The 22,212-nt window shown below is 48.2% G+C and overlaps 8 protein-coding genes across 8 annotated transcripts; 3 read left to right on the top strand and 5 right to left on the bottom strand.

The window, feature by feature from the left end:
* Positions 1-590: 590 nt before the first annotated feature.
* Positions 591-1,624, bottom strand: ASPBRDRAFT_370807 (uncharacterized protein). The gene is made up of 2 exons (XM_067623651.1): positions 1,368-1,624; positions 591-1,122 (listed from the first exon to the last, which is right to left on the bottom strand). The coding sequence occupies exons 1-2, from the start codon at positions 1,461-1,463 to the stop codon at positions 742-744; spliced, it is 477 nt and encodes a 158-aa protein (XP_067482722.1). The 5' UTR covers positions 1,464-1,624; the 3' UTR covers positions 591-741.
* A 799-nt stretch (positions 1,625-2,423) lies between these two features.
* On the top strand, positions 2,424-4,659 carry ASPBRDRAFT_37760 (asparagine--tRNA ligase DED81). Its single transcript, XM_067623794.1, has 2 exons — positions 2,424-4,257; positions 4,339-4,659. Exons 1-2 carry the CDS (start codon positions 2,669-2,671, stop codon positions 4,463-4,465), a joined length of 1,716 nt encoding a protein of 571 aa, XP_067482723.1. The 5' UTR covers positions 2,424-2,668; the 3' UTR covers positions 4,466-4,659.
* Positions 4,660-5,565: 906 nt separating this feature from the next.
* ASPBRDRAFT_370536 (uncharacterized protein) lies at positions 5,566-6,512 on the bottom strand. Its single transcript, XM_067623644.1, has 3 exons — positions 6,497-6,512; positions 6,131-6,431; positions 5,566-6,048 (listed from the first exon to the last, which is right to left on the bottom strand). Exons 2-3 carry the CDS (start codon positions 6,172-6,174, stop codon positions 5,766-5,768), a joined length of 327 nt encoding a protein of 108 aa, XP_067482724.1. The 5' UTR covers positions 6,175-6,431; positions 6,497-6,512; the 3' UTR covers positions 5,566-5,765.
* A 1,265-nt stretch (positions 6,513-7,777) lies between these two features.
* ASPBRDRAFT_370769 (uncharacterized protein) lies at positions 7,778-8,412 on the bottom strand. Its single transcript, XM_067623650.1, has one exon. It carries the CDS (start codon positions 8,217-8,219, stop codon positions 7,872-7,874), a length of 348 nt encoding a protein of 115 aa, XP_067482725.1. The 5' UTR covers positions 8,220-8,412; the 3' UTR covers positions 7,778-7,871.
* A 3,123-nt stretch (positions 8,413-11,535) lies between these two features.
* Positions 11,536-11,861, top strand: ASPBRDRAFT_191709 (uncharacterized protein; the record flags this gene model as incomplete). The annotated part of the gene is made up of 2 exons (XM_067620394.1): positions 11,536-11,688; positions 11,745-11,861. The coding sequence occupies 2 exons, from the start codon at positions 11,536-11,538 to the stop codon at positions 11,859-11,861; spliced, it is 270 nt and encodes an 89-aa protein (XP_067482726.1).
* A 3,421-nt stretch (positions 11,862-15,282) lies between these two features.
* On the bottom strand, positions 15,283-16,595 carry ASPBRDRAFT_117242 (uncharacterized protein; the record flags this gene model as incomplete). The annotated part of the gene is made up of 3 exons (XM_067617069.1): positions 15,283-16,015; positions 16,175-16,234; positions 16,390-16,595. 3 exons carry the CDS (start codon positions 16,593-16,595, stop codon positions 15,283-15,285), a joined length of 999 nt encoding a protein of 332 aa, XP_067482727.1.
* A 132-nt stretch (positions 16,596-16,727) lies between these two features.
* On the top strand, positions 16,728-19,095 carry ASPBRDRAFT_51229 (uncharacterized protein; the record flags this gene model as incomplete). Its single annotated transcript, XM_067626691.1, has 10 exons — positions 16,728-16,732; positions 17,369-17,390; positions 17,469-17,522; positions 17,584-17,800; positions 17,900-17,996; positions 18,258-18,278; positions 18,437-18,514; positions 18,604-18,670; positions 18,759-18,809; positions 19,030-19,095. 10 exons carry the CDS (start codon positions 16,728-16,730, stop codon positions 19,093-19,095), a joined length of 678 nt encoding a protein of 225 aa, XP_067482728.1.
* Positions 19,096-20,925: 1,830 nt separating this feature from the next.
* On the bottom strand, positions 20,926-21,918 carry ASPBRDRAFT_191711 (uncharacterized protein; the record flags this gene model as incomplete). The annotated part of the gene is made up of 1 exon (XM_067620395.1): positions 20,926-21,918. The coding sequence occupies one exon, from the start codon at positions 21,916-21,918 to the stop codon at positions 20,926-20,928; it is 993 nt and encodes a 330-aa protein (XP_067482729.1).
* Positions 21,919-22,212: the final 294 nt, after the last annotated feature.

Raw genomic sequence — 22,212 nt, forward strand, 5'->3', positions numbered from 1 at the left:
AGGGAGCGAGTAGGACACAATTGTCCCCCTAATGAAGGAAACGGAATAAAATGAGTTCGTGGTCGATGGAGATTAACGATATCACTTAGTCAAGGGGGAGAGGACGTACTAGGCAATCAACACGGTAGGAATGGCCAGGAGAGAGGGAAAAAAGGCCGGGCCCGAAGATCACCCCCGAAAAGAGAAGGGGGAAAATAAGGAAGAAAACAGCGACCTGGAGAGGCCAGAATGAAGGTAACCAGAATGAGAAAGAAGAGCAGAAAGGACGGTAAAGAGCACGGAGCAGAGAGACTGCCAATAAAGACGTGTCTAGAAGGGATCCCGCTAGTCAATTGGAATGTGCATGGACAATGAATGGTTGAGTTGGTGGAAACGGAGACAAACCTGCGCTGGTTTAGTTGCTTTAGGGGCTTTGCGGGTGAGGAGGCCGAGAGACTAAAGCAAGAGTGAAGTTGTGCTCCGACTGAGATCCAACCGAGATTAGAATGAGAGGAACAAAGATAAAGATAAAAATAAAAATAATGATAGAATAAAGATGGCCCTGTCAAATGAAAGTACGGAGTACTGGAGAGGAGAACGCCCCAGACCTGCCAGAGTGCCAGGTTGCAGCGGACCCAAAAGTTGACAAAGAAGGTATCCAAAGGCCGCCGACAAACCAACTGAAAAGGGATAAGTCGTAATAACAGTAGACGAAGAGTAAAGAAAAGCAAAGGAAGGAGAGAAAGTAATTGCAAAGGACAATTAAGCTAAAAGGTTACAGCCGCAGTACAAGTTAAGCGGAAAAGAAGGGTGAGGAAAAAAGAGGGCCCCTGGTAGGGGGAAAAGGGGGGCGCGTGTTTGAGGGACACAGGCACGATAAATAGTGAGGAGAAAATAAAGATGAATGATATCCGCGAGTAAAGAACGAGAAACAACACCCTCCAAATCTTCTCTTTGCGTTTCCCAAGCTATATTATAAGATGCAAGCAACCAATAATCAAACACAAGGAAGCTTATCAGAATATTATCATCAACAACTCGAGTAATTAAACGAAAGTCACACCCAAACCAAGGGAACTGTTGTGGGAGAACCAACAATCCCAGATAGTGAGGAACGCGAGGAACTAGCCAAAAGGAGACAAACTGGTACAGGGTCAGGTAAGCAAGGAATGGGCCGAGACAGAGCAGCAAGTATGTAATCGATGTATCAAAGGGGGAAAAAAGCAGGTGGGTAAGAAAAGGGATTTGCGGCAGAAGGATTCCTCAACCAGCCAGTGCTCCATAGTGAACCTGAACCATCATTGTGACTGCGGGAAAAGTCCCAATGGATAATTATAGTAATAGCGTAATCAATGCTTGTGGAGTGAAAGGTTTTAGCAGATCCATACTTTTGAGGCAAAAGATGGGGAAAAGGACTCCATCCAACCATCTGTCATCCGTCGCGTTAGCAGCACTAAGCAGCGGCTTTCCCACCCAGAAAGCATGCTGTGCCTCCACGCAGATTGAAGCGCTTCGTTCTGCTATCAATTGGTCTCAAGATGGGAGGGATCGCGTAGCCTGCCCAAAACAGCCTTTCTAGTCATGTTCAGACGATGGTCGATCAACATGTTCGGGCGACAGCGTAATATCGGCCATGGCAGATGGTGAGGAATCTAGTTACTCCGTATAATCCGTTCTATCGCTCTGCAGCGGTATCAGCGCCTCCAGGCGTTATGCCATCCACTAAGATGCATCAGTAGGGTCTTTGCTTTTCCCACATTGCGATCGGTCATTCGAGCTGTAAATCATTTATTGATCAATCAACGAATGTGCCAGGAATCTGGGCTAACAGGAGACTTTCAACCACAGCGTCTACGAACGATCTGTGTTGGTGGGGTGTCCCGGTCAGCGGCTCTTGAACCTGCCGGAACTTGCGTTAACCCGATCCGACTGCAGAGCAATCGGGTCTTGGCGTTTAGGCCGACACCCATGGCGGGCCATTTTGCAAATGGCCAGTACTTAGTTAGATCGATACTCCGTATAATGATTACTACTCGGTGCAGATTTAATGCGCCTCTAGCTGAGAAGCGTAGGAAGCAATATTGGAGGATATGGCAGGGCAATCAGTGAGGTTTTCGAAAGACAGCGCCCACCGTCTCCATCGGCGCGACTGGTCCACTACACTCTCAGACATCGTTAGATATGCACTCTTCTTTCAGGTCTACATGAATCTCTCACTTTCCTCCTGGATTTCATATCTGGAGCAGAAAAGCCAGTACTCTATTAGACGTCGTACGGACGTATGTTTATCCCGTGCCTCCAAGTGGTTACGGAGTAGATAAGGTAGTATCCGTGCTGAGCGGCAGGATGTGTGCCTTATTTATGCCTGAATAATACGTGGGGATATCGGGATCCAAAAAATTTACCCCTCCACTGTTCACTTTCACACTGTGCGAGTTGAACATCTTGGCCTCCATTTCCGCGGGACTTGCTGTATAATAGCCTTACTGGTCAGAGTGACTGGACTATATGTGAGTGCTTTCTGTCATTTTGTCTTATCTCTCAATGCCTATGAGCGCCCGATAAGAAGACTCTTGTGGTGACTCACATGCGACTCCGCAACACACTTCGACTGACATTGTCGCCAGAGCCCAGCTCATAAACCGCGTTTTATTTGCGCTGACCAGATCCCCACACCAGAGACACCAAAATGGCTTCTATCTACATTGACGAAGATGTCGGCAGGGACGACTCCACCGCCAACGGAACTGAATCTGCCCCCTACAAGACCCTCATCCATGCTTTCATGCAGCACGCTCCTACCGATGGCAACCAGTACCTGACCCGCAAGTCCCAAACTGAGCCCACGGAGGAAGGTGCGTCCAAACTAGAGTGGAAGCCGGCCACAAAGTCCGCGGTGAAGAAGGCCACCAACCTGTATGAGCAACGGAAGAGAAAGGCTGCGAAGGAACAAGAATTGGCTATTCGTGAGAAACAGGAGGCTGAGAAGCGACAGGCTATCCTTGAGGAGGCGAAGAAGGTCGTCCTCAAGGAGGATACATCACTTCCCAAGCCCACCAAGATCCGTCTTGACGTGACTGATCCGGCCGTTGTCAAGCTAGGATCTCCTGAGTCGGAGACTCCGGGAACTCGTGTTCGTGTGGTTGGAAGAATTCACCGTCTGCGTGCTCAGAAGGACGTTATTTTCCTCACTCTTACCGATGGATATGGCTACCTGCAGTGTGTCCTTACGGGAGATCTGTGCAAGACTTACGATGCCATGACTCTTACCCTTGAGACTTCGATTGCTATCCATGGTGAAATGCGTGCTGTCCCACCTAAGCAGCATGCTCCCAACAACCGTGAGCTGCACGCCGATTTCTACACTATCATTGGCCGTGCTGCTGGTGACAAGGAGGCTATCACCACTCGGGTGGCACCTGATGCTGATCCGCAAACTCTCTATGACAACCGCCACCTCGTTCTCCGTGGTGAGACCGCTTCGTCGGTCATGAAAGTTCGCGCAGCTGCCCTTCGGGCTTTCCGCCAGACCTTTGAAGAGAACCGCATGCTGGAAGTCACCCCTCCTGCTATGGTTCAGACTCAGGTCGAGGGTGGAAGCACCTTGTTCAAGTTCGACTACTACGGCGAGAATGCTTATTTGACCCAGTCCTCCCAGCTTTACCTTGAGACTTGCCTCCCCTCTCTTGGTGACGTCTTCTGTGTTTGCCCTTCTTTCCGTGCCGAGAAGTCGCTTACCCGTCGCCATCTGTCCGAGTACACTCACATCGAGGCAGAGCTTGACTTCATCACCTTCAACGACCTCCTTGATCACCTTGAGAACGTGATCTGCCGTGTTATTGACCTGACTCTGGCTGAGCCGGCCACTAAGGCCCTCATTGAGAAGCTCAACCCCGACTTCAAGCCCCCTAGCCGCCCCTTCAAGCGGATGAGGTACTCTGATGCCATTGAATGGCTGCGGGAACACGATATTCCCAACGAGGAGGGCAAGCCTCACGAGTTCGGCGATGACATTGCCGAAGCTGCGGAGCGGAAGATGACCGATATTATCAACCAGCCCATCTTCCTGACTCACTTCCCTGCTGAGATCAAGGCCTTCTACATGAAGAAGGACGCCGAAGATCGCCGTGTCACTGAGAGTGTGGACGTTCTCATGCCCGGTGTTGGTGAGATTGTCGGCGGTAGTATGAGAATGGACGACTGGGATGAGCTCATGGCCGCCTACAAGCACGAAGGCATGGATCCCTCCCCCTACTACTGGTACACTGACCAGCGCAAGTAAGTCAAGCCTTCATGAGCCTCTCCCTACTTCAGATCCCGATTCAAGGCATGTATAACTAATTTGGCTTTACAATATAGGTACGGTACTTCTCCCCACGGTGGTTACGGTCTTGGTCTCGAACGTTTCCTGGCTTGGTTGTGTGCTCGTTATACCGTTCGCGACTGCTCCTTGTACCCTCGTTTCACGGGCCGTTGCACGCCTTAAGCGCTTTGATGTCATAGACAAGATTTATAGATACATGATGCTCCGATTCATCTCAGGTATGATATCGGTAGTCATGCTAATACTCTCGGATATGGACTATGAAAGCAAAACGTCGTCTTATATTTACCTCTGATAGCATTCAGACTCTATCGTAAAATATCATTAGCAGTTCTTCTACATGCATAAGATTCTTCGAGGTAGTCAAAAACCGGTCGCTTAGACACAATCTTGTCATAAACAAAGAAGTAGATGTCGTAGATGTCGGCCTACTTTGAAGCCATCGAGTCCGGAGGTGAGGCCACTGTGGGTCGTGATGTAAGTAAAGGATCACTAAAACTGTGTCTTTGCGCTGTATTTCGTCATTATATCATTCCATAGACAAAAGCAGTAAGCAGACAGAGAATCATGGGAAGAAGTTGGTGCCATAAGTGGGGAAAAGCTGATGGGACACCGCAAGAGAGATCCGTATTGAGAAGGCACAATCAGAGGATGCAGCCAAGGATGTTGCTGGTTGGACGCTCAAGGGGGTTTAGCTCCGTTTGACATCACGAGCAGCAACTACTACTGCCTCTCTACATACAGTGATCGAGCAATCACCTTCTCAACTTATTAGTCCTTATTGTCAGATTTCGAATTTGTTGACTGAGCGCGACAGTTATCATGTACAACTGTCTTAGGTAAGTCACAGTTCCCATGTGTTGCGTTTCGGGGTTTCCAGATGGTTTCTCATGCAGCTTCCTTGGAAGGAGCAGTCAAGTCAAATATGCATATTGAGCACTCTATCGCACCAGGGAAGACGCAGCCAGCACTTCGCTGTGGTGGGCCAAAAGTGTAGGTGGATAGGAATGGACAACGGTGAATCCAAGTTTTACCTCCAAGGAAACAGCAGGCTATATCCATACAGACGGCTACCACGGCCCCTCTAGGAATACAGTATGCTAACTGATAAAGACCGGTGCAACAAGGGCCGGATTGCAACACGGTACCTGGTGCGAGACTCTGCTGGTCTTAAGGATCGTACACAACGTTCTCTCAGCACACGGCAGTTATTTCAGCTGCCGGTGGTGGCTCTCTCTGGAATGATTTGTGAGACGATAGATAGGTAGACTTTCCTTGTCTTGAACGAGCCGACTAATATGATACTAGACAGAAAGATATACGAATAACTCGTCTAGCTGTATCCCACCACCCTCATCTGCGTTCAAAGGGGACCAGGACACCTTGTGAAGACCTTGTCAAACAATTATGCGTCAATCCAACAATCTGCTGGGTATGGGAGGAACAACAGAGTTGGACATGTTCAGTTCGGGTTGTGATTATTTCGACCACGGGCCCCATGGGCTGCCTGGCCATCGTTGGCGGAATTTTCAGACAAGGCTGCCAGAATTTGCTGGTGAGATGCATCCGAACGAATCATGGAAACCATCTGGTTGACAGTATCCTGATCTCCATTGCGCACTAATCCTAATAACTGTTCAAGAAAACTTCGGTAATAAACCAGTTCCTCGGCGAGTCGGTCAGATGTTTGAGAAGAGTCGTCTGGAGGCTCGAGGCGCGCGCTTTGACTGCTCTGGTTGCGGCGACTATTGGCAATCAAACAGTCAACCGATACTGTCAAGCGGATACGAGCGAGATAAACAAAGTCCTTAAGGGTAAGGTACCTACCTGGGATCGCCGTTTTGTGACGAGCCAGTGTTTTCCTGTCTCATCCTGGTGTCCGCGGAGGCGGGAGTCTCAAATCCCAAGCTGTGGAAATGCCCCTCGTCTGTTTTTACGTTGAGACACCTGCTCGATGGTGGAGTGTATATTATAATGTTGCAGGAACGATAAGGATCAGATTAGAGAAGGGAAGTTGGCGACTGATATCGAGGAAGGTCCAGGCTGAACCGTGCCCCACAAGACAAGGAAATCCGTCGATCTGGTGACAGGTGTACGCCGTAATATGAGTGCGTCTTGATTGCAAGTGCTTAGCCACGTTAGCAGTGGAGGCAAGCTATGCCCAGGCTGTCGATGCAGTGGTTGACCACGCACTTGGGTATTGCCGCCCAATGGCCCAACAAGATCTTCCGCTTAATGGTGGAATTAAGAAGAGGAGATAGCTGAGGCTAGGAAGAGACAGCTGTCGGGTTGGGAAGGGGGAAGCGTCCATCCTCTGACCTAAGCCACGCGAACAGGGATTAACTATTGGCCAAGAGTCAGTTTATTAGGGTGTTCAGCAGATCGATCACAGGCCCTTGCGGAGCCATAGGACGTTATTGAAGAGGCAGAGGCAAGAAAGGATCATCACTGCGCTGTCCTGACTGGCACGGTTGCTCTCTCGATGGCACCCCATCAGTCCAGCACCATATGTGACCATTTTGTGGGCGACTTTGTTATCCGCAGGCACATTTCGCCGAGCGGGCCAGTCAAGAACCATGGAATAAAGCTACCCGCAACACAGAGCATTGTCAGGTTAGGCCTGTTAGTTGGTTTGGGGAACCTTTGGTACTGTGCTCGCGGAGAAATCTCCCAGCCAATCCTCGTTTACTCTCGTCTCCGCCGCCATTCGGGAAACATCGTAGTGCACGCTGGAACATCTGGTACCGTGACTATACGTCAACCGAATCATTGCCCTTCCCTCTCTTCTTTTTCTCTCCGAGACTGTCTGGTCTTTTCAAAGTTGATACTTTATACCTACAGTATCATATACCAAAAGTGAGAATTCTTTGCGATGCAGCAGCCCTGGCTCCAGGACAGCGGGCAGCCGCAACCCGCTTTTGTGGCCATTAGCCCCGTTGACTTGTGGAAATACTTCACGGCCTGGCAAAAGAGCTTGCTTCTGTGGAAGTTATGAACTGACATTCATGGAACAGACGTCACGTCAACTGTTTCCTCTCTCGCAGACCTGCATACTGATGACAAGGATCAAGTGAAATCGTGCCTGCCGTGATCCACTATCGCCTCCTGACCTCGCATTGATCGCGACAAGTTCCTCGAAAATCATCGTGCAACGACAATGAGAATTCGATTCGATTCAAAGTTCGGTATCGTCAAGATCACGTCATCTAGAGTCTCGGCGGTCCCGCATTGCGTTTGGTTGTCAACATAAAGAGAACGGCGATAGTTTGTCTTCGGTGGAAACACATGCACAGCAACGGTATCAAAACACATACACATCATCGGGTTTGGCTACTCTGGTATATCTTGGCAAATTCTCGGTGTGGCACAAACTCACGGCATACCTGATTTGTTAGTTCTCGGAGGGTCTGCTTACAGACGTGGTCGAGTTTACGGGAACCTGCCTCGCTTCGCTTGGCATATCCAGTGACGGCGAGTGTGTCAAGGAAATTCAAGGTACTCTCCAGATTTGTGAGCCAGTTTCACATATAAGATGTCTCCTTTGAGAACTCAAGTCTTGCTCCCGTCATTATGAATACCGAGATCCAAGATGTGCCTTTCGGTCAAGCCCAAGGCGCTCCGGCGACAAATGAAAAGGAACACCACAGGAAGCGACAGGGTGATTTAGTTTCCAATCGTTAGGCTTAAAGCACAGTGATGGCACCTCGGCTCGTTTTCGCGAGCACCCAATCGTTCTGGTATGCTCGTAATGCGCGTCAGGAAAGTATGCCGCATCATCTCGAAAACATTTCGATATCGGCCATTGCTTCTGTTGAACTTTCATGCGTGGTAGGGGCCCTTGTTCGAATGAGCGCCAAGCTTTGTAGTTTGGCTCGACTTGTCGGGCAGATCTAGCGTCAATTTTCGATCGTTCCATCTCGATGAGCTCAAGCGCCTACCAGATCAATAGCTTTTGTTGAAAGTCCGCGTATATACACGTGGTGCTCAGGACATCACTTTATATGTCTACCGCCTGTTGTGCAACTTCGGAAAAGTGCTCTCGTTCGTATTGCAATTGTCGATCATGTTCATGTGTTGGATCAGCGAATGAATATGCTGTCAAATGTTGGGTTACGTCACGGGAACTAGTGCGGTTAGCATGGACGTCTGGACTGTCAATGTACAACTCCGTCCGATACGCTTCCATCAAAAGTGCCATGTGCGACATCTTGAATTGGATCCGTACAACCAAGGCTGGCTTCTATGTTCCGCGCACCAGTATAGGGCAAAGACACCACTTATCGAATGCTGGATGTGGTGCAGTCTATCGAGTTTGGCATGATTGGATTAATACTGACAACAGCGAGAAAAAATGTGCTGGTTCGCAGTTAGACCTGCCTTGTCCGGTATGAATGCCAACATCTCGGTGAACAAGACATCCATTGAAGGCACTAGGTCCGACATTACAGATTATCTAGACCTGCCAAAGTCCTTTCTGATGCCCTACAGGCGGGCATGCTGCTGTAGGCGTTGGGAAGATGGTATGGAAAACTGGCTTGCTCCACTTCTGGGAATTATCCGGATTTGCAACGACGAAAAGTCCCATCGCCCGCCATGAGGATACTGGCTATTGTGGGCGTGGGATAAGTTGTCTCGGAAGTAGAGGTAAGAGCAAACTGTAGAAGACGATATTCCGGCTCTGACGAAACCACATGCAAAAAGCGAGCTTACGCCCAGTATTGTCTCTGCAAGCGCAAAGTTTTGCAGAAGCCAGAAATCTGTGTCGAAGGTGAAAGAGTCTCCGCTTACCCATCGGTTTTCAGTCTCTCTAGTAAATCCAACACAATCGCGGATACTGCTTCAGGTTAGGCACTGGCAATTTAGAAGACGCAATCATAAAACCTGAATGAGATGAGGAACACCTACCTGGAGAGAAAAGGGGGTACGGAGTGAGCAGGGCAAGGGCAGCAGCAACCAGACGAACCGGTGGTTTCTAGCGCCAAGGTGAGTGCCCATTAGCGAAGGAAAATACATCCAGGAATCCTCATTGGGCAACTATTGGACACCTCCGAAGTCATCTCCCGAACGCGAGGAAAACAAGGTCATGCATTCTAGGAACGCTTACAAACACTCAAGGGGCATGCTGTGACAGATAAGTGTGAGAAGTTTGCATCGGTTCTACCCCATGGCTCAAAAGATCAGTGCTGTCTTCGCAATGCCGGCGGACTTTCCGCATCTGACATCTTTTATTGACTTAGCGAATGAGACGATGCAAAGCATGACTTGTATGGATGAAGACTCGTCATGTCGACTTCACTTCGTTAGCAGGTTTTGAACATGCTATGAGAACTCGCAATCCAGAAGGTGCAATTTCTAACAGTCAACAACAAACCTCGCTCTGTGAATCAATGCGGGTGGCATCCAAAGTATACGGGTGAAAGCGCTCTTCCGCGTATTTATCGGGAGTAGTGAGGAAACCAAGAGTTGGTCACAAATTGCAGTGCTCGAGTGGAAAGGGCCATTCTCAAGAAAAGGCTCTCTAGACCGACTGGTCATTGTCTACTGTTCTGACGATAGTGAAGAGCGATGAAAACAACAGCAAAAAAAAAACAGATATCTACTCGACTCCGGTCGTTGTAAAGTCGTCGGACCTTCTACTGAACCATGTCTCAAGGCGGAACTCTGCGGCCCAGTCGCAGCCAGATGTGCTGGCACCATTCCGTGAGCCTGCTACCATGGCCTGTCCTCCGGAAAATGTTTCCGTGCCACAAATGGAATCTGGCAGCCCATTTATTAAGGCTCAGATCAGTAGCCTACGGAGGAGTTTATGCCGTCTCATGCTACTGTATGTCCGTCCTCTCAGGACTCCGTACAGGCTTCGGATATATCCGAACTAGCCTCTCTTATGCAGGGTCCTCCACGGGTGGTATTACCCAAGAAACGTATCTGATAAAGCTTGCATATGCAAGTCATCAATCAAACTGGATGAAGCACATCCGAGCCGATCCTTACATCGCTGAAGAAGTCCCTGCGGATACTAGCCACCTGTCTGTACCTGGTCTACAACTCCTCAGGCGTGAGATGACTTGCGCAATATCCTCACCTTACCATGTCAGGTTTTGTGGGCCACCCCTTCCATTTCCCTCGTCACACTATTTCGTGTGTGGATGAGATGGTCTGTGGAAATGGGTTTACAGATACATAGTCTGGTGATTTTTGCCGTGAAGAAAGTACTTTACCTTTATTGGAATAGCTCGAGGGGTCTGAACACGTTGACAGGAAGACTAATTTTTCTTCACATATTAGCGAGGACGAGGTCTGCTCTGTATATCTCGTGTCATGTCCTGTCGGGTGACTCGAAACTCATCCTACAAATTGTGACAATCAAAAACACACCTTATTATATCTGTTATGTCAATGAATAATTGGCATAATTTTCCACATTGCACTTGTGCACACTTCACATACTCTGCAGTTCCACCTGCACTGCGTAATTAGTCAGTGATAATTTCCATAACTAGTTAAATAGATGCAAGAAATAAAAGACACAGTTTAAGCATAATTTCTGACAACATTACATAACCTTGTGATTGCAGTACCTTTCTCCGAAGGGTAGTAGGATTTCTACTGTAAGTATTCTGTTAATTCCCTTGCTTCGGATAATTTATCCCTGTAAGTATAGTATGCTCCGATGCATAACGCGTGTGAGCCCTTCCGCTGGGAATGTGGGACAGACTGTGAGTAACTAGGCGGCGTGGGGACACCCTCATATTCTATTCAGTTATTGGCAGAATCTGTATTTCTACTTGAGGGGTTAGTAGGCGTGTTCTGAGGCATTTCCCAGGATCATGACGATGATTAATGGGAGATCAGGTTTACTTCTCGAGCAAACAAGACAATACTCAATGTTGTTGACACCTTAATACGCTCTGGTCCCGCTTCCTGATTGAAAGCATACCAAAGCTTGTAGTCCTGGAATTCGTACTCGTAGGAGAGCAACATTCTTTGGGCCTTGTTTCCTAGCTTGTAGTATGGGGACGCGACAGGGGATATCAAGTGCAAATTGGTCCCCCTTGCGTCGCTGATAGCAGGGGGAAATGGAGCACTTATAAAGCAAGTTACCTTTCGCTGACTCCGTGTAATTGATTGCCTGCATAACAATATTGCTTGCTTAGTTTCTTGTCCTCTTGCCGAACTTGCGCGGTGTCCACTCCTTCGTTTTCAGACTGCCACTCATTTATTCAACTAGCAAGATGCAGCTTACCGGTCTTTTCGTTACGGCTTTCGCCCTCCTCGCATCTCATGTCTATGCTCAGACTGGCTCCCAAGGCGTTGACACTGGAAACAAATTCTGCACGGGCGAATGCCTCCCTAAGCGTTCGGATCTCCCCTGCAGCAAGCCGGAGGTAAGCACATCCTTGGATGCTAGGCATAAAAAAAACCTCATTGACTGTTATAATAGTGGCAAGCACAGTTGGGTTGCTACATATGCTGCCTCAGTAGTGATAATACGGGTGGCTTTGCGGACAGTCTCCCTGATGACATTCTTCCTGATGACATTATTGGCGACGATAAATAAGATTAACGAACATTTCCACCACTTTATGTCCCGGATCGGTCGTTGTTTTATCCATTAGAGATTATTTGGTTTCTTGTGCCGTGCTTCGAGAAGTATCAATGATCCGGTTCCTGGGCATGTACAATAGTTGCAATGTGCTGTGTCGAGAGTTTGTCATAAGTCGATAAGTCGATTCCTGCTTGTAGAACGTGTATCATTTCCGACTTTGAGAACGAAGATGTTTCAAGTCTAAGAGACGTGCAGTGGGAGGGGATCCGGCAGGTGGTCCGCAGACTTAGGGTGTTCTCGACTCGGGGGCTCATAGTTGGAAGAGTAGCGCGTGCGTTAGGTAGCCGAGACCATCAAATGACATTGACTGCCAGTGGCCCTCAGATGGCACGCTGCGCCCGCTACATACACGCACAGACGCTATCAAACCATGCACAATCAGAGTTAATTTCTCTGCAGGCTGATTTTCATGGCCTGTTTTGGCTTGTATCACGCGGGCACATGTCGGTTGCAGCATGCCTGGACGTCAGACACCCTAGCTCTTTGATTTGGTGCCCTTTCGATCAAGTTTCAATGGCAGAATGACATAAACGCAGCCCTAGTCACATCAAAAGATGTGCTTCCGGGACGCATTTAGCCAAGCACCTTCTCGTTCACTCCGCACTGTATTGTTTCCAAGCTCGTCAGAACCCAGTGCTGACATCGAATAAGTCGCGCGCTGCTATCGTGTCCAAGCAAAGTCGTTCACCGGTACCAGTTCGAACTTTGGCTTTTATCAAACGCTAAACCGTCCTCTTTTCTTTGGCGGGTAATAATATCGACATAAGCCCCTTGTGTCTGTGAACAGAAGTTCTGAACCTCGACCGATCGCCATATTTGGGGCTATAAGAAGGGTAAGCTGCCCTCTGAGCAACGTCGTGGTTCGCATTAATAAGGTGCTGTTGCGTTGTACCAAAAAGTAAAATCTTTAGCCAACCGTCGCATAGTTTTCTTTCAAATTATATGCATCGTTCCTTATGCCTGGGCTGTAACTTGACCAAGTGTCTTGTTCATCAGGAACATGCGGCACAGTTGCATTTGTTCCTGTCATTGCCGACCATGGGACAGACCCGGCCGGGTGGATCAATTTGTGTAACCAGCCTTCAGATCTGACGGAGTAAGACCCCACAGACATACAGCTGCAGATATGGCATCCAAGGTATTTCCAGTATCTTGTATTGTCGAAGTCGTAGGTGATTGGGTCTGCCGAAGTAAGCCGTTCGAAGGCGAAGTGGAAGCTGGCACATCTGGTCTGGGGTTTCTCCCGAATCTCGTCAGCGCTAGGTTAGACAAGATCAACATAAAAATAGGCTTGAAGACAGGATAGACGTACTGATCATAGCGTCCAATTCCGCAGGTAATGCCACGCATATCCGTCGAAAGGCACTCAATCGTGGCCGGGCGCTCTGTAGCCTTCAGGGTTCGGCGTAGTCTTCGAGCATCTTCATACTTAACTATGATTAGTCTAGGCTGTTTCATGCCCAGACACATCAGATATGGTCTCTTCACTGCAATAAGAGAGATTAAAGTGTTCTGGTTTCATCATAGCCACGTTCTAGCCTGCAATGAGTCCGACCAGCCTATATAGGCGCACCAGAGCAGACCGCGTTGCGACATCATGAGGCATAATAAGTACCTCGGTCCACGCGTATTGACAAGAGAGGTGAAAATTCTCGAAGACCTAGCTCTTCACCGATGAGGACGGCCTGGGTCCAAAACAGGGAGGTCTGGTAAGAAGCTAGGGGAGCAGAAGGTAAAATTCCTGAGGTGGACCGAGTTGATGGACAGAGACAGAGACAGAGACAGTTGAACAAACGAGATGCAAAGGACGAGAAACCTTCCTGATCATCTTTATGATGGTCAAGGAACGCAAACTTTGATAACAGGCTGATGACAGGAAGGAAGGAAAGAAACTACGGGACGCTCGTAAATTCAGTTGATGGGGGATGGATGGAAATGATTTCCGGCTGCCAGGGCAAATGTGCTTGCCCGTCCCAGGAAAGCTCGCCAAACCAACCTTGGTACGTTATTTCTGTATCAAGCTCGTTGTTGGTCGTTGACAAATAAACCTGCTTTGTTTACGAGACTTTATATGAGGCTCGCTTCAAGCTGCCTATATGAGGTTTCAAGGATCGCAAATATCAAGAGAAGGGCAGAATCTGTGTCCACAGTGTAGTCGTCTACTAAGCTCTGGTACTTGGGTTCAAGCTCCCAAATAATACTATAATGCCAAAGCATTTACTAGGTAGCCAGACTATTAATCTCTAGAGTTGATCCTTCAAAGCAGGCCATTAGCTGACATGGAAAAAATGAAGGAGACCGACATTGGATTAAAGATCTAGTCATTGCTAGAACATGACACTTCTGGATCCACAAAATATAAGTAACCAGTACCAGAGAATATACCAGTTGCAAGGCACCCTGCAGATAGATACATGAATGGCTTCAGTGCTTTGCTAACCTCTTTCCCAACTCTTCCTTCCTTGCTCTTTTGCCACCAAAATTTGGCAATTATGGAAGACACCAAATGCACTTCGTATATATAACGGAGATTAGAGAATTCGTTATCACAAATGGAGCGTATCTACGAAAAGGAGTTTGTTTATTACTGGTATGGTTCAAAAAGCTATGTTATAGTAGATATCTGAGGATTCAACTGCGGTGCAGAGAGGATGTGGGCAAATGGCTCCTTTATGCGCGCTGCATTATATAACATTCCTGAGATTGTATGACCTGCGTGGCATTATGTTGTATCTTATGTTCCAGTCAAGCTTTCTGTCTGGCTTATGTTAAGTAATGGGGAGCTGCAAGTAACTATTCACTCTTTTTTTTTGGCTGTTACATAGTTACCACTCGTCGAATGCATAACATGTTACATCATCAACATGTATGATATTAGTCATCTATGCAACGCTACGGAAAATCCGGCTCTAGCCTTGCACTACCGGATACCGATTACAGATACTCCTGGGTCAGGTTGATGGTAGATCCCAAGTTGATAAGTAGTTGGTCCCAAAACAACTGAGTCTTGTTTGGTTCTAGTATATAAAATAACCCGCTCGTCTATACATATGCCCAAAGCCCGTGTGGTATTAAGAATCTGTTCAAAAGCATCCGCTGTGTGCTCAATGTTCAAAAGGAAGGTGCCATTTCCACGCCTATCATCCATCGCTTCGTATTCTTCATGCTGACTCTAATGCATCTGGTGTGTTGTCCCCGCTCAATATTTGCATATTACCAAAATGACTGAAAACAAAAGATCGAAGAAAATTAAAATCATGCTTGAGGCTAGCCCTCTCCATGACCCATATGCACAGCATCTGAGCTCTCGCAATTCCAAATAAGATATGTGACCTCAGTCGATTAGGAGCGCGTCAGAATCGCAACGGTATGGTCATGAAATCTCCTCCAGGGAACGGGCAGATATGTCGGCGTTCGCTGAACCCATGGCCGTCTTTAAAGTAGGGGTCTTTTCAATGGGCTTCTCATCCCATAGCGCACTGCTAGCGGGAAATATCGACCCATCGTTGGAGATATTGATGGCAGGGGCATCTTCCGCAGTCACATGCACGTGAGGCACCACCAAATCGAGCCCTTTCACGGCGCTTGAGCAACCCGAAATTTGGGGCTTGTGCCTCGGGGGCAGTGGGCGATAAGCCGAGTCATGCACGTAGCCCATATAGTCCGACCCATTGCTACTCACTGACGATGCAGCTGTGGATGGAGTATGCATCAGCGGCGGGACAGGCCCGGTGGCACTCCAGAGAGCCGACAGGCTCGTCGAACTGCGGTGATCAAACCGAGGGCGACGGACAGGCATCATAGAGTCCTCACGGTGAAATTGGGACAGATAGTTCCAAGCTTCCGATGATGCCAAAGAACTTGCACCGGATCCCGTAGGTATCACTGGCTTCCATTCGGAGGGATCCTGATCCGTCTTGAAATCATTCCATTCACTGGGTATCCTGGAGATGGAGCATCTGGCAGCACCTTTTGTGGGAGTCATGGGTGCTACAATCATTCGAGGAGACATAGGAGGAGAGGCAGGTGGAGTGGTTGAGGAAGACATGGAGGAGTTCGAGGAGAAGGAAGCCGAAAGCGGTTTGTGAGAGTCTTTGCGACGACAGCTGGAGAGACTATGTGTTAGAGAAATAGGGGGAAAAAAGATTGAAAGGAAAAGAGAGAGCAACGACACAAAGGAAGGGCTAGGGGAACTTGTTGGAATTTAAACCAACAGTGGAGGCTGTGCATATATCAAGGTTGTGGAGCGATAAGGAGTCTCATACCTTTCGCTACAGTATAATAAGGAATTGTCAGGCACAGTTATCTGCTTTTCGCACATGGCGCTGAAGATCAATTAGCTTCGATCCTGAAGATAAGCGAATCATTCGATATGCAAGGGGAATAAGCGGCAGGGTTAACGGCGATGTGCGAGGATTGGCAAAAAGCAACTATGCTGGGGAGCAGGCAGAGAGCTACTAGGAGATAACATAACACATACCAAAAATTGAGAAAGCTAGCGGCCATCTCGGGCGGCCGGTCGTCCTCCAACTCCAACTGCTTGGTGACCTGTCCCGAGCCTAGTTTGGATATGGAGTGGTTGACAAAGGATGTGCCTCTCCGATGTAAAGCTGGGCGAGAGTTCCTCAGCTTAGGGACATTGGAGCCCGAGGGAGTGCGGCGATGGTGGTTATTGCTTTGAGTCATGGATGGCGGTGAGGAGCTGGTTAAGTATAAATATGACACTGGACCAAAATAAAAACCATCTATCTAGAAAGAATTCGGCGATGGTACCTTGCGCCGAACCGCGTCAGTTGTGGAGCACGAGAGCTTGCCCCTATGGGGTCAGAAAGTAACTATGAGGGATTTGCGTCTAGCAGGGATCCAACTGCACAATTGGTTGGACCAATGGCCTCGCACAGTAGTACTGGATGATATAGTTTCGTAATAATGCCTCGTTCAGCCGAAATGGCATGTGCCAGATGTATTGAGCGAAATGGCAAGGAAATACAAGCCTGCGTGGTTTCTTATTTTTGAGGAAACCCTGGCAATGAGGCAAATATGTAGCGGGCGAACTCCAAATTCTTTGTAATGACAGTAACAACGATAAGCTTTTTTTTCTTTCCTGCTCTGTGTGTATCTGCTGTGGCACCAGAATGGTCAGATAGGTCACAAATGAAACCAGTCTCACTAGTAGGCAGTAGTACTAGACGTTGGTGGCCGGCTGAGCGTTATCACCGGCCTCTGAGTGGGGAGAGATAAGGGATAACAAAGTAACAAACTGGTAATCGACAAACGAAAGAAAAAAAAAAAAGGATAAATATAGCTAGGTAGGAGAACATACATACCAAAAGAATGGCAGTGCTCTGTTTTCTCCCCCCTTTCTGCGATAAAATCACTCTTTGTTATTTTCTTAGTTTTCCCCCTTTCTTATAAACCTGTGCCCCGTCTTCTCCAAGGTACACCGCACGTGCAATAAGCCTGATACCGAAAAGGGCGGGAGTAAGTGGATTATTGACCGGCGGTGATGGTATCGTGCAGCCGATTGGAAAACGAAAAAATCGCTCGGAGAATAACTAGACGATACTGAAAGAGGGATACCGAAGGAATCGCCAGATTATAGGCACCGGGGCGGTAAAATCAATTGTATAAGAATACCTAAGAGTAGTCCGAAGAGGTCTTCCCGTTGTGGCAGTCGAAAGATCCAAGGCTGTTTGCGTCTCACGATAAGAACACCAAAGGCAGAGAAAGCGAACGGCCAGATAGATATAACCAGAGCCGGAAAACCGACTCAAGCAACAGAGATTCTAGAACTCCGTTCCACCTACAGGGGGGGATTAGGTTAGCCTTGGTCTCTTTTTCACATCCCCATCACTTAGTTACCGTGACCACCCTGGGTGACGCCCGAGCACGTCAGGCCCGGGAGGGAAGGCGAGACTCCATTGAGTCACGCCATGAATGGGCTGGGGAAGGGGAGTTCTAGACTGCCGGAACTGCCGTGTCTGCCTGAGGCAGGCGGCACAACGCGCAATCGTCCCTTCTGAATGAGGAAAGCACACAACAGATTCGGCTTACCTCACCACCCACAGATGACCTAATCCACTCCGCGTACGGAGTATATGACTGGGGAACGTTGCAATGCTCCGCCGGAACGACTTTTTGACTTCTTCTTGTGGACTGGCTATATTTAGCTGTGACTCTGGATCCGGTGGAGAGTGTATTGCGGATGGAAGACGAAGCACACAAGAAAATTCTGAGTCCTCTCCGAATCCGTTGATTCCTCTTGTTGTTCTTATATGGTGCTCGTGCGTTAAGTGAAGTACTGCAGTGCTCTAACTACTAGTGTTCGGGGGGTCTTTTATGTCCCAGGCGGGGTACCATCGCGATAAGGTAACCATGACCGCGTCCACTTTGTGTGCAGAGACCGGAACGATAAAAGCCCTTTCCATTGCCCCTCCAATTCCCATTTGGCTTTCCTTGAGATTCCGATCTCTATTTTTCTCTTAACCGACCGAACCACGCTTATCGGGTGAAGGAACAACTGCCAGGTCCTCAACCATTCGTCTCCTCCGAATGACATGTCGTCGTCTTGGCTTGGCTGGATCTCTGCTACGCGGGGCTCTGAGGTCTGATCATCACTGCCGACCAGCCCAGTTTGTCACCTCGAATCGGGCACCCATCGTCAATACGGAGCGTCAGCTGTAAAACACCCCAGCTCCACATCTGCTGGTCTAGACAGTGCCTTGGTGGCCGGACACAAGGGGAACCAACCAATGCTAAATGTACAGGCTTACACATGGACTGTTTCTCCTTCCAGAGCTCAGTCCTTTTCTGCAGTGTCCGCCCCCCCTAGTTGGATCTGTGCGGCAGGATCACCCGCCGTTAGATCCAATGAGTGAGCCCTATGGCAGTGCGGGATCAGTGATTCGGAACTGGACGCCAGGGAGGCATAACCTTGGCTAACAAACAAGGAAATGCCGACCCAGAACAATTCTATGGCTTTCTCACGTTTCGGGGTGGCATATATTGTGTGACGCCATAAATGCCTCGAGTAGTTTTACTTTTTCTTCACTAGTCTGTAATCTCGAGAGGCAAAAGAGGAGAAAGGGAGGAACTAGGCAGCAAAAAAGCAATGGCCGAGCCGAAAGTGGCCTGCTCAGGTGGCTACCGTCGTGAGGCGAAGCAACGCCGTGATAGACAGAAATAGATGAGACAATTTCCTGGGGCGAAACAGAAATATTCCATCCATATTTCGGTAGTCCCACACGGCAGCAGATGTTCAAAGTTCAAACAAAGATCTACTACTATCATGCCATCAGTGACTGCAACGTTCAAATCAGTCTATGATGCTACTGAGGATGGGATCAATAAGAGTGGGGCACTGTCACAGACCGACCAGCAACAACAGCGGCAGACTAGTGCAGACCAATTAGTATCCGGAGACAATTGGCAGGTAGCTGGTTTAGTAGGTAGTAGTTAACTGGTGAATAATGTATTCTGCATATGTAGAAAATGATAGAAATGACACGTTCTCGATCGTCCTGTGGATCAAACTTCTTCATCCATTAGCAAATATTTATACATCCGACGTTGAGATTGGATGTGACTAACTCGATGACGGATGGGGATTCCCACCCACTCGTTCCAGGGATCGTCCCCCTTTTCGGCTTTACTGCTACACATCACCATTGAAACTGAATATTCTGGATCTAGGGCTCCATAATTCGATAGGCACACACATATACGTTAAATGTCTCGACCGTAGCGGTGAGTGTGGACTACTACTACTAGTAGGTATCAACAGAAAAAAAGGATCGCCCATTCTCTCCCCTCAAGGCCAGGCAGGTCCTTTCAGCTGACGTCTTCTCTCGATGATTGTCTAGAATGGGTGTGAAGATTCTAATCCTATGTCCCCACATTGCGTACACGTCTATTGCAAGTCCAATTGTCTGTCTAATTTGGCCTCTTGCATTCTGTGCTCCCATGGCCCCGTAGAATACTACTACTTAACATGCGGGGCAAAACGTTGTGTCCCCCTCCGAAGCCTGTACAATGATGTATCTACTCTACCTAACAAATGCACGTTTCACGGGTCATCCGTGCGAATTGTATCAAGCCGGATAGCCGAACAATACTCACAGCATACGATCGTCGCCTTTGCCTTGATCAAGACCAAGTGAAGAGACCTATCGCACGTTTCCCCTTATCTTGTCACTAACAGTCACATGCGGGATTACTGCATCGGGGTAGATGGAAGTAGACATCCCACTTGCACGCGAACACTCATGCAATTCCTCTCATCTCACTTATCGAAAACAACGACTGGCTGAATGCAATTCTGAAGGATGTTTAAACGCAGCCTCCAACATTCAGAGTTTCTACACCGCAACTTCCTGCAAGTTAGCCATGTTCGAGTCAAGGACAAGAAGTTTAATTAGCATTGGAGGCTGATCAGAACCCACGGACTCGAAAGAGGGGTTGGCATATAGATAAAGCTTACTGTGTCGGTGTTTCGTTTTTCTGTCAAATCATAGGAAGACCGGATAGCAAGGCACAGGCGGATTAATAATATTCCGTTGCGGTATATTTCCTGTATATTTACCATAATAACAAAGTCTTCGTATTGAGACATGCCCGGTAGTATTGTTCAGTGGGCGTTTAGTGGGCAGTTGAGACGTAGTAGTTTCCGTGCAACAACAAACAATCGCAAACTGTGCCTGCTATATCGACAGGCCCTCTCTGACGGTCTTGTCTGGAGGCTAGTATTACACAGACATGTGACACTGCTAAGTGACCAACTTCGTCTTTCGGCTATAAAACCATAGGCCATAGTGACAGCTTACAACATCAACAGAGCTGTTCACTCCATTTCCTGAGTCAATATACAGGTAAAACACACTAGTATTTGGACATGTGAATGAACGCTATCTATAATATTCTAACGAACCAACTGACTGTCTAAATGCATGAGTCTGAACATGAAATTCTAATGACGGATACCAAACACAAAACACAAATACAGAGTATGGCTACCATACTAGCAAACAAGCCAGCCGTCCTTGATCGTGATCCCGATCTCAGACAGCCTATAGCGTTCACTAAGGACATGGAAAGCCGACAAACCGTCAACAAAAGAACAATACGCCCGTAGCAGCCGTTCATCAGCCTCTCCGAGCTTTTGCTTGATATGCTCATGCATTGTACCTGCATCCCTACACACCTCCAGCAAGACATCGACGGGCTGCCGCATTTGTACGTTGGCTTCACTGACAATCCGGCCGTTCATCTCGTCCCCTATCACCGATTCTTTGTAATATGATATAATATCATTGACAGCATTGGTCACCTCTATGGTTCCACCGATTATGTGCACATATGATCCCAGGAACTCAGACTCCGGGAAGAGTGACTCCGGGAAGATGAAGAACGCATACACCTCCGAGGCACCCGTTTTGTTGCGCAAGTATGAGGGGAACCCGCGAGCGAGATGATCAAAGCCGGAGGGGAAATAACTTTCAAGCATACAGCCAGAGAGCAGGTCCATTGTTGCCTTGATTATGCACGAGGATGTGAATGGGCCCCACAGCTTCGGCAATTCTACGGCTAGTAGATGTGCCATATAGTCAAGGTTGGGGTCTGAATGTGAGGCACCTAGACCGAAGTTCATGGCGAAACGTTCCAGATTAGACATGATACCCGGGGTTTCTGCGTCATCAATGTATGTGAATAGGGTGGTGTAAAGTCCGATGAACAGTCGAACGTCGAACGGGTAGGTAGTGTATGCATAATTGGCAACGCCCAGGCCGACTGGTAGCCTTTTGATGAGCATCTGGCGATGTGTCTCGGAAGGGACATGCTCGCGGATGGCATTCTCAGCAGCGTGGATTAAAGCTTGGTCTTTAGGGATGGGGAATCGACCAAAGTCACAGCCTAGTGCTGTTACAAATGACCGGATGGCTTTTGTTGGAATGTCTTTCTTCGCAACTTCGTTGTCCGAAGGGAGGGCGGAAGGTTGTCGATATGATGGCATTGTGTGAGCTGGTGAGTCTTTCTGGTCCAGATATTACAAGATTATTCTCCGACAGCAATGCAATGAGTCAAGAGACTCTGGGGTTGTTGGCAAAGGACAGGCACGTATTCAGGCAGACTTTAACTCTGTGGGGGAGTCAACAGTTATAGGGACAGCCCGACCTTCAGTCTTTACCATTTTCTAGTTGATTGTCAATTATCCTTTAATTTTCCCCCTATTTATAGGAAATGTATTTTTTCTTCATTTGTTTCCTATACGTATCTACAGTTTGATCCCTTCTCCACTTCTACCCTA

The sequence above is a fragment of the Aspergillus brasiliensis genome (genome assembly GCF_001889945.1).
Source record: "Aspergillus brasiliensis CBS 101740 unplaced genomic scaffold ASPBRscaffold_2, whole genome shotgun sequence".
NCBI classification, from domain to species: Eukaryota; Fungi; Ascomycota; class Eurotiomycetes; order Eurotiales; family Aspergillaceae; genus Aspergillus; species Aspergillus brasiliensis.

Excerpts from the sequence above, each read along its gene's own strand:
- ASPBRDRAFT_370769 (XM_067623650.1), bottom strand. The coding sequence starts at position 8,219 with ATGGAACGATCGAAAATTGACGCTAGATCTGCCCGACAAGTCGAGCCA.
- ASPBRDRAFT_370536 (XM_067623644.1), bottom strand. The coding sequence starts at position 6,174 with ATGAGACAGGAAAACACTGGCTCGTCACAAAACGGCGATCCCAG. Across the intron at positions 6,049-6,130 it reads TCACAAAACGGCGATCCCAG|TCGCCGCAACCAGAGCAGTC; the intron begins GTAGGTACCTTA and ends GATTGCCAATAG.
- ASPBRDRAFT_37760 (XM_067623794.1), top strand. The coding sequence starts at position 2,669 with ATGGCTTCTATCTACATTGACGAAGATGTCGGCAGGGACGACTCCACC. Across the intron at positions 4,258-4,338 it reads TGGTACACTGACCAGCGCAA|GTACGGTACTTCTCCCCACG; the intron begins GTAAGTCAAGCC and ends TTTACAATATAG.
- ASPBRDRAFT_370807 (XM_067623651.1), bottom strand. The coding sequence starts at position 1,463 with ATGCTTTCTGGGTGGGAAAGCCGCTGCTTAGTGCTGCTAACGCGACGG. Across the intron at positions 1,123-1,367 it reads CCCCATCTTTTGCCTCAAAA|TTTGTCTCCTTTTGGCTAGT; the intron begins GTATGGATCTGC and ends ACCCTGTACCAG.